At 58.0% G+C, this 10,306-nt stretch overlaps 1 protein-coding gene across 9 annotated transcripts in view; it reads right to left on the bottom strand.

The window, feature by feature from the left end:
- The window catches only part of TNRC18 (trinucleotide repeat containing 18), an 88,198-nt gene that overhangs the window by 10,373 nt on the left and 67,519 nt on the right, over positions 1-10,306 (bottom strand). For all 9 annotated transcript variants that reach the window (XM_029221792.1, XM_029221791.1, XM_029221794.1 and 6 more), the window contains 6 exons: positions 8,451-8,866; positions 4,293-4,445; positions 3,851-3,992; positions 2,172-2,289; positions 1,668-1,743; positions 1,478-1,586 (listed from right to left, as the gene is read on the bottom strand). In XM_029221792.1, the coding sequence (XP_029077625.1) occupies positions 1,478-1,586; positions 1,668-1,743; positions 2,172-2,289; positions 3,851-3,992; positions 4,293-4,445; positions 8,451-8,866 (1,014 nt within the window). The remainder of the gene's footprint in view (positions 1-1,477; positions 1,587-1,667; positions 1,744-2,171; positions 2,290-3,850; positions 3,993-4,292; positions 4,446-8,450; positions 8,867-10,306) is intronic.

The raw sequence follows: 10,306 nt of genomic DNA, 5'->3' as shown, positions 1-10,306 counted from the left end.
AGAGAGAGAGAGAGAGAGAGAGAGAGAGAGAGAGGCCACATGAAATTCCCGATCTAGGAATAATGGGAAGATTCTGAGTTTCCAGAGACAGAAAAGTGGGTCTCCTATGAAGATCTGGGCCTCTGACATCAGAATCCGGATGGAACAGTGACTTCGAAAAGGTGAAGGAAGATTATTTCCAATGTAGAATTTATACCCAGCTCAACTATCTCTAAAGAACAGGATAGGGGGCTTCCCTGGTGGCGCAGTGGTTGAGAGTCCACCTGCCGATGCAGGGGACGCAGGTTCGTGCCCCCATCCGGGAAGATCCCACATGCCGCGGAGCGGCTGGGCCCGTGAGCCATGGCCGCTGAGCCTGCGCGTCCGGAGCCTGCGCTCCGCAACGGGAGAGGCCACAGCAGTGAGAGGCCCGCGTACCGCAAAAAAAAAAAAAAAAAGAAGAACAGGATAGGATAAGGAGATCTTGGGCACACGTGTACTTGAGGAATTTACCTCCCATGGACCCTTTTTCTCCGAAAGCTACGGAAAGGTCCTCTCCACAAGGAGGGAAAGGGACGAGGAAGAGAAAGACACGAGATGCAGCACAGGAGAGAGAAATGGAATCCTCAGAATGGTGGTAAGGGGAAATCCCAAGAGTGACACCTGTGAGGCAGGCCTAGCAAGCCGCCAGCCCCCAAGGCTCAGAGGCCAGAGAGCCCCGGGAGAGCTGAACAGAGATGAACTTTTCCCCTTGTGAGAGAACTTCCTGCCCGGCATCCCCGTTCCCATCTCCTGGGCACGTATGGATGACGTTAGGCGGCCAAGAGGCGGACTATCTTTGGCCTCTGGTTTCGGCTTCAGGCTGTAACACACACGCAGACCCCCGGCTCCCCGACGTGCTGGCTCTGCAATAGCTAAGCGCGCACTGTCTGACTGCCTGCCGGCTTTGTCGGTCTGGCGTCCACACACCCACATCTTCTGGGCTACCTGTTATTTTGTCTGCCCAGCTTCCAATCTCTTATTCTGCTAACAACGTCAACGTTCCTGGGGAAGCGGCCTTCCCTTCTCAGTCCACAGGCAAAAATCAGGAAGCTGCCTCAGTCGTTAGCAAGGACGAGCCCAAGACCTGTGACCCACGTGAAATCCATGTGACCCAAGCCAGCTCAGTGAGACTCCATCCTAGGACCCAGATGGGAAAAGTGGGAGATTCTCTGATGACAGGATTTGTTCAGAAGGTGAGAGAGAGTCCCCGGGAGCGGGGTGTGATGACAGCACAGCTGAGAGCATGGCTGACGGACACTGGGAGCCTGAGCCCCGATGACACCGTGGCACAGTGACTGGGTCCAACCGCGCCTAAAGCCCTGTAAGTCTTCACTCAGACGAGCCAATAAAACTCTGTGCTTAAGGCCACCTGACTTGGGTTTCAGGAACCAAATGGATCCATGCCAACACGGCGGGAAACAGGGGTGCCAGGGAGGGTCTCGGGGGAGGGTCTCACCTCGGACCACGGTGCCCGGGTAGAGGCAGCGGTACTGCTGGCTCCAGTAGGCTGCGATCCTGGTCCCTTGCGGCAAGAAGCGAGTGGAGGCCGGCCTCACGTCAATGATCTGGGAAGGCGAAGGGCTGAGCGCGGGCGGTGGGCAGGGGCAGCCCCGCACCCGCCCCCCAGCCCCGTCTCCCTCCCTCACCGCCTCCTGCAGCAGCTGCTCCAGACAGTAGATGTGGGGCCGGTTCCCGCGCTCGCCCTCCACCACCACGCGGTATCTGCGAGGCCAGGGCGGCGAGGCGTGAGGCCCCCAGGGGAACCGCCACGCCCCAGACTCCCCGCCCCCCCCCCCCCGCCAGCTCTACCTCCCGCACCACGGGGACGTGCCGTTGGAGCCTGAGGGTCTGCTGACCTGCGGCATAAACTCGGGGCCTGTCTGGCCCCTCTGCGCCCCCGTTTCCTCGTCTGCACAACCAGGGTTCACAGATCCAGGAGAGCCCAGCGCGCCCTCTCCTGCTCCTTCCCGCTGAGCCCCACCTGGGGGCCCGCCCCCCGCCCCCCCCCCCCCGTCCTATGCAGGGAAGCCACAGCTCAGAGAGGCGAAGCGACGCGCCCACAGAGGCCCAGCAAGGCTCTGGGTGCAGAACTGGACGAGGCTCTTAGGCTCTGAGCGGAGCTGCCCCGCCTGGCGCCCGCCCGCACTCACATGTCCGGCGAGTGCACCGTCTGCACGTGCCCCGCGTACAGCAGCTTGTCATCCATGGGGATCAGCACGCGCAGGCCGTCCTTCAGCTCGTCCTTGTCGATGATGCAGGAGCGAGGGGCTGCGGGAGTGGGCTCGGGTGAGGCGGGGTTGGAGCGGGGTTGGGGGCGGGGGGGTCAGCCTTGAGACCCTCCGTCCTGTCCCCTGTGCCCTGCCCCCCAGGCCCACCTGTCGCCCCGTCACCCCTCTCAGAGCAGAAGGCCCAGGGTGCCCGCGGGCACACGTGCATCTGTGCGCGCAGCTGTGTGCCAGCAGATGGGCCTCGTGCGGGGCGCTGCATGCGTGCCAGGTGTGCACAGCCCCTCCCCTCCCAGTGCGTCTGCAAAGATCCCAGGCAGGGAGGAACCGGGGTGACACCCCGCAGGTGCTGCCCCACCCTCATCTGAAGACCACCCCTCTCTGAGCCCCAGCATGAGGTGATGCGTCATCAGAGCCCGTCACGCCCCTCAGCCACAGCCCTGGGACCCCTCCACCAGCTCCTCCTCCACCTGGGATGCTATCTGTTCTGGTGGACACAATCCCCCACAGCTGGGATGTCAGCGCTGCCCACCCCGACCAGGCCTCCGCCCGAGGCTGCCACGCCCCATCACCGCCCCAGGCCACGTCCCCTCCTGGGACCCCCATCCCAGACTCTCCTCAGTTCTCCCCCCCGGGCCCGACCACGCTGCTTCAGCCTCCTGGGCCTGCTCTTCTTCTCTATAGGACCTTGAACCTGGGCCCTCCCTGCCATTACCCCACACAGAGAAACCCAGATGGCTCGCTGGGGTGGACGGAATGACGGGCCCACTTCTTGGTCCCCGCCTGCACCCACACCCCTGCCACGGCTTCACCACGGGTGGAGTGGACTTCCCACCTCTTGACCTTGGGCGTGGCCACGTGACCTGTTTTGGCCAATGGACGAGGGTATAAGTGCTTGAATCTGAACCGAGCGAGGTCTCGGGAGGCCTCACTGGTTCCCATTCTCCCTCTCGAGCCTCTGGCAGCATGGCCATGAGAAGAACACACCCTGACCAGCCCAGCGGTCCAGGTGGGGCAGAGCTGTCCCTGCATCAGTGGACCCCTAGCCATCCCGTTATCATGGGAGCAACCCCAGCTAAGGTCACCCTGCTGTCCTGCTGACAACTTATTGCCACCCTCCATTGAGTCTGAGCACTTGGTTATTACACAGCAATAGCTGACAGATACACTCCCAAGCAGGTGACAAAGCTCCTCAGGGCTGGCCCTGCTCCTCCTCTCGATCCATCCCCACCCCCACCTAATTCATGTCCTCAACCTCAAGCTCCAAACCCCCAGGTCCAAGTGCCTACTGGATGTCACCTCCCTGGGATGTCCTCCGAGCATCCCAGCCTCCAGCCAGCAAAGCCCAGTTGCTCCCCTCTGAGACCCATCTCGATGACAGCTTCTCCCCACCACCTGCCAATACCCATCCACACCCCTTCTCTTCCCCTCATCTGCTCACACAGCCCATGTACTCTCCCTCCTAACGCACTCAAACCCCCCCCATCTCCCTCCCAGCTGCCCATTCCCTGCCCCTCCCCATGCTAGCTCAGGCCCTAGTAACTGCCCCAGGAGAACCTCCTGCACCCCCAGGCCCAAGCCAACACAGCATCGTGGGCACTCACCGGGAGTTAGTGGCCTCTCCACAGCCCCGCCTCGTGGCAGGTGCTCATCCTCAGAGAAGCTCGAGTCCTGGTTGGGCTCAAAGTCCTCCTCGGCAGCCATGCTCTCCATCAGCTTGCTCACGGCTCCCCCCTTCCCCCGGTTCTGGGGACAGAGCAAGAAAGACCAATGGCTTAGGACACGGCATCCCAGTCCTGCCCGGCTAGGACCCTCCCTGGAATCCCGGGGTCACAGTCAGGCCTCGGTGGAGTCTGCCACATGGGGGACTGGGGTCCCAGCTGGGCTCACCCCCAAGACCAGAAGGAGGATGAAATGGGCTGAGGCAGCGCCTCCAGCCACACGAGGGATCTGGGGGCATGGGGGTGGAGCACACCCAGGGACGCCTCCGTCTGTCAACCAAGCAACGCAATTCACCCAAGCCTGGGGCCCCATGGGAAACCTCACCTCCTTCTTCACCTCCTTCCCTTTGGCTTTGGCCTTGTTCCTCTTGGCAGCAGCCGGAGAGCTGGTGTGAGGGGCCCGGGCCTCGGGGGGCAGGGCAGGAACACGGGGAGGGGGCAGCGAGGCTCCTGATCCGGCCTCCTTCCCCTTCTTCTTCTGGGGATGAAGTGACAGGGTGGCCGTCAGAGGGCAGAGAGGGCCCAGGCCCCGCCGCTCACTGTCCAGAGAGAGGACAAAACACCCTCCCTCTCCTGGCAAGTATTTCTGGTTTCAATCTTGTTTTATTACTACTGTATATTACTTGTTGTTAAAAAAAAAATTAAAAAAAAAGACAACACCGAAGTGTATATACGTGAGTTCCTCTCCAACGATCCCACCAACCACAGAGGTAACTAGAGGGACTAATAACAGCATGGTGTGTCCTTCCAGAGCTTTCCGCAAGCACACATAACCATGTAAACATGTGGGCTATGCAGACACATCTGTGTATACACAGTACTTTCTTTTTTAAACACAGATGGGAATTTACCAAAAATTCTGCTTTGCAACGTTCTCCCCCTAGTATGTCTGGCAGACACAGAGGTGGTGGCTGCCCAAGGTGCCTTGATGGGGGGACCCGAGATTCATCCGACCACCCACCTCTGTTTTTTCCTCTGCTGGATGGTGCCAAGAAAAACGACACTACCAATTAGTTCTACAGGTATATTCCTGGAAGTAGCATTTAGAACCGTACACCCACTGCCCGACTGCTTCCGGAGGCCTGCGTTACTTTCCTCTTGCCCCAGAAGTGTGGGGTGCCACATCCCCACCAACTCAAAGCCCCCGGGGTGGCTCAGGGACGCTCCCCACGCTGGGGGAGCGGAAACTGGGCCAGCGTACGGGGACTGTGCATGGCTCCACTTATCAGAGCAAAAGAGTGGAAACAACCTAGATATCCAGCAACCTGGTGCGTCCGTAGATACAGTTACAAGCTTTTATCACAGCGGCTGAGGGTCCTGTTCTGAGGAAGAGGTGACAGCACAGGAAATGGAAGTGATGATACTCTGTATAAGAAGCAGGTTCAGGCTACAAAGGTGACGGGTGGTGGGGGCAGAGGTCACTTCATGTCTTTTTAAAAGCGACATGCCTAACGACCAGCGACCAAGTCATAGGGCCAGGGGAGATGGAAAATTAAGACACCGAAAAAAGGAAGACTGGGCGAATGTTACCAAGACAACAGCAGAAGTCACAGCTTCCACATCAGACGGGTGAAATCCAAACCCAAGAGCATTAAAAGGAAAAAAGTGGGAAATGTTAGAGCGATAAGAGGTATTCATTTTAATCTCTATTTGGGGGGAGAAATATGTATTTTTTATATATACACACACACATTATGTTTTCTTGTTTCTGGTGCATGTTTTGATCCTGTGCACATTTCTGAAATCAGACTGCATCTTGGGGGTTGAAGGACTGTTTGTCATGTGGTTATGTCTCCTCTTGCCCTGACTTCTGTTATTAAATAGACAGCTTGTCTTATGGGGCACATCTTTGCAGCTGTACATAGTGGGGCAAGAGACACTGACAGCCAAAAAAAAAAAAAGTTATCTCCGTATGGAATTTAATTTTCTTCCTTTTCCTTATCATGCAAATTACTGTTACAATCAGATAAAACTGATAACCTTTTCTTTCCCACTGACCAGAAAGCCCATTTCTGGGAAGATTTTTTTTTTTTTAATAAAAAAACTCCAAAACTGACAAGTTCTGTACACAGAACAGAGATGTTCATTGCTGTGGTAATTACAATGGCAAAAGACCATCATCAACCAAATCACCAATGGCTAGCATGGCTGATGGCGGGAGATGTTGAAAACCACAGGACAGCAAGATGGTGGAATGTCATTCAGCCATTTGGAGACAGTGATTTAAAAAAAAGTAAAATAAACGGTCATGCCACATGGGAATGCACACAGGATACAGAGGCTTCCCTGGTGGTGCAGTGGTTGACAGTCCGCCTGCCGATGCAGGGGACACGGGTTCGTGCCCCGGTCTGGGAAGATCCCACATGCCGCAGAGCGGCTGGGCCCGTGAGCCATGGCCGCTGAGCCTGCGCGTCCGGAGCCTGTGCTCCGCAACGTACGGCAAAAACAAAAACAAAACAGAACAAAACAACAACAACAACAACAACAAAAGCAGGATACAGAAGTGTATCTCACAAAACTATGAACACTGGTTGTTCCTGGAGTGATTTCCTTGGTGTCTGACTTCTCCTTTGGCTGACAATTAATCGGTTCTGTTCCAGTGTCTGTGTCACCAGAAGGCTGAGATCAGGTGAGCGAGCCCCTGGTCCCTCTCTCCCCAAAAGAAGGTGCCATCTTGGGAAAGGCCCAAAGAGGCCGGTTTGCTCTGTGGTTAAGGCCCCGGCTCTGGCGCTAGACCCCCCGTGTTGAAAGCTCAGCTCTGATAATCGTTAGCTGCTGGGCTAACTGGGCAGTTCCAGGACCACCTGTAACGTGCAGTTAATATGAGGAAGCAACCTACCTCATGTGGCTTTGTAAGTAGTCATCTGTGACGTCAAAAGAAATACATATTTGGTCCCTGCCCCTGTTCCTGACACAGAGCTCCTAAAACCCTTTGGATTTCCTGGGTCATAGGAGCGAGCGCCTTTTGTTCTAATAAGATGACTCTTGGTGAGTCCCTACATGGCTTCAGGATGGGGCCTGGTCACCAGAAAGACCAGCTACAACCAAAAGCTTGAAACTTTCAGCCCCACCCACATCCTCCAGGGAGGGGAGAGGGGCTGGAGGTTGAGTTACTAATCGATCATGCCTCTGTGATGAAGCCTCCATAAAAACCCCTCAACGACGGGGTTCAGAGAGCTCAAGGGTTGGTGAACACGCCGAGGAGGGCGGTGTGCCCGGAGAGGGCATGGGAGCTCTGCACCCGTTCCCACCCACCTTGCTCTGTGCATCTCCTCCATCTGGCTGTTCCTGAGTTGCATCCTTTACAGTAAACTGTAACAGTAAGTAAAGTGTTTTCCGGAGTTCTGTCATTCTGGTGAATTATCGACCGGAAGAGAGGGGTCATGAAAATCCTTGATCTATAGCTGGTTGGTCAAAAAGCACAGGTGACTACCTAGGACTTGCGACTGGCATCTGGAGTGGGGATGGGGTGGGGGCAGTCCTGTGGGACTGAGCCCTTCACTGTGGGGTCTGCACCAACCCCGGGGAGTTAGTGTCAGATGTGCTGTGAGCAGAGGCAACACGTTTCCCTTGACCAACACATTCAGTATACAAACTGGTTAGAACACGCCTGGCCCCTACCATGGGTCACCCTGTACAATCACCATCATTATGTATTACTGGAGCGCCTTCTCTCCAAGGATCAGAAAAACCTGAGATGGCTTCCACCGTGAGAAAACGAGAACAAGAGATCCCTGTGGATGACACTGAAATGCAGCCCCTTCCTCACTACCACCCAGTATCAGGAAATTGATGCGGAGTCTGGTCCCTTTTTGCGGCTTTGTCTAGAATGACACCGCTATTTGAGGGTTTGCCTTCCATCAGGGACATGGAGTAGAGAGGCCTGAGTCAGAGGCCACTGTCGCGAGCTGGCCGTTAGGTCTGAATGCGACCACCTAAAGAGCGAACTACTGGCCGTGAGCTTCCTAGCAGCCAGTGCAAGAAGGGTAACAGGTCTAAAAAAAAAAAAGAAGGGTAACAGGTCTAATCATCACTGAGTTCTTGAAAAGCAGGTGTTCTCAACCTGCAGTGTCTGTGGAGAGAATTCAGGGACCTCTGAACCTTGGATGGGGAAAAAGAAATCCCATCTCTATTTTCCCTAACCTCTCAAGAAATGAGGTTTTCCTTTGGGTGTGAGAGCTAAGACTTTGTCACCAACAGCAATCACTGTCACGTAGCGCATGACAGTTACGGCAGAGACCGTGAAATATCATGAGCTCATCAGTTCACACGACAACACTTGCTAGCCCGGCTGCAGGTGTCCTTATCAAAGACGTTCATCAAGGGGCACCCAGAGGAGTGCCCATCACAGAGGTCGTTGGTAGGTGGGTGACTGCGTTTGAGGGTCACCACCGCCCTCTGGGGTCTCTGCGCCTCACCCAGGTCTGAGAACCCTACTCCGAGACAGGAGGTCCAAGGGCCCCCGCCCCGCGCCGCACCCTACCTTCCTGGGGTCCTTCCTGTCCTTCGCGCGGCCGGCGTCCTTGCGTGGGCTGGGCGGGCCAGCCTTGCCGCAGCGGCCGGGCTTGGTGGCAGCAGGCGCAACGCTGCTGGGCGCGGGCACGGCCGACGCGTCATGCAAGAAGATGCGCTCGCTGCGCCGCCGCGTCCACAGGTCGTCGTCGCTGGCCTCGGGCCCCGCCTCCAGGCCAGGCTCCTTGGGGCCCCGCGGCTTGCGGGCCTTGCGCCCCTTCTCGGCCGCCAGCTTGGCCTTGTCGGGGCTGCCGGGGCCCCGGGTGCCGGGCGCAGCCAGGGCAGGACCTGGCTCCCCCAGCCCCTTCTTGGGCCGCAGCAGCCCGGCAGGCGACCGCTTCCGCACCTTGACCTCGCTCTCCGAGTCGGTGTACTCGAACTCCGTGCCTGCACGTGGGTGAGGGAGGGGCTGTGGACAGGGGCTCCCGGGCCCCCACTTCCCACCCAGCCGCTCTGGCCACCAGGAGAAAGGCCACAGCCCAGCCCTCCTGCAGGGGATGGCATCACCGTGGGAGGCTTCAACCTGTCTCGGGGAAGGAACCTGAGGCCCAGAGGAGGAGGGCTTCCGGCCGCATGCTTGTGAGCGGCAGACCCTGCTGGCCCCTCCCGTCCCAAACCCCGCCGGCTGCCCAGACTCTGCTCCGGACCCCTCACCCCAAGAGCATCGTCTGGGCACGTGAAGATTCCTGCCTGGGCACGTGTGAGCTTCCCCGCCCCTCCTGTGCCTCCACAGGAGTCCCGGAAGCCAGGGCAGGTGAGCCGGGGAGGGCCCACACCTGTAGGGGCAGCAGCTCTAAGGGAGGAAGGTGGGAAAGCCTGCACAAAATCCCCAAGCCCAGAGGGGCCTCCGCTCTGCTTCCTGGTGCCACTTCTCAGAGCTGGGAGGTCCTTGGCACACACTCCCCTTTCTAGAGGACAGGCTTCCCCAGAACCCACACAGCCCTGGGGCCCAGCCCCTCCCCTCACCCCCGAAGCCACCCCTTCCCACAGCCGGGGGGCCCACATCCCTCTGCTGCAGGGCAGCCCGGAGCCTAGGGCCCAGCTCCTGGGCTCCTTGAATGCACAACCTCACCAGGATCCGCTGTCCTCTGTCCTTTTAAACCCCCAGGTCTTCGCTCCTGCTGGCCCTCTGCCCAGAGCACCATCTCTCCCCTGACCTCTACCTGGACAGCTGCAGCCTCCTTTCTGAGAAGACCCACTCTGCGTCCTGGGGAGTGCTCTGGCCATCCCTCCATCACCACAGGCACACAGCACACTGCAGAGGTCCCGTCTGTGTTTGTCTATCTCGTCCTGCTCTGCCCCCAGCAATAGATCCCCAAGTTCTCCTGGAGCCCACAACACTGGACAGCTCAGAGCCTGGCCCAGAGCTGGTGGCCAGGGAAAGAATCTAAACGGGGAGTTAATGGTGCTTCTCCCCATGGGGAGAATGAGGAGGGCCTGCCTCCTCCAGGCAGACCCCGGGGATGAGATGTCCGTGACAGCCCTGGGCTGACCACCCCAGCAAAGGACTTGCCCTGGGTCCCAGACCAATGAGCTGGTAAGCCAGGGCTGGACCCCAGGCCTGCACCTCAGGCCTGCGGAGCCTTGAGCAGCCAGCAGCCTGGCCACAAAGGCTCCTGAGGGACGCCCAGCCCCATCACCCCAACAGGTGCAGCCGCAGTATCAAGGGTGGGGCTGGGAGGAGGGCGTACTTGCAAAGCTTAATGATCCTGTTAATTAATCTTTTGTTAACAGAGCTGCCGGGGGAGGCAGCTGGGGGCTTTCGTGGCTAATTAGGGTGCAGGCCACAAAACACCACTGGCTTTGCCAGTCCTGCTTTTGGGCATG

The sequence above is a fragment of the Monodon monoceros genome, unplaced genomic scaffold, assembly GCF_005190385.1.
Source record: "Monodon monoceros isolate NGI ecotype Baffin Bay Population unplaced genomic scaffold, NGI_Narwhal_1 Super_Scaffold_13, whole genome shotgun sequence".
In the NCBI taxonomy this organism is placed as follows: Eukaryota; Metazoa; Chordata; class Mammalia; order Artiodactyla; family Monodontidae; genus Monodon; species Monodon monoceros.
Note: the sequence above shows the minus strand (reverse complement) of the source record. Positions and strands in the feature narration are given on the sequence as shown.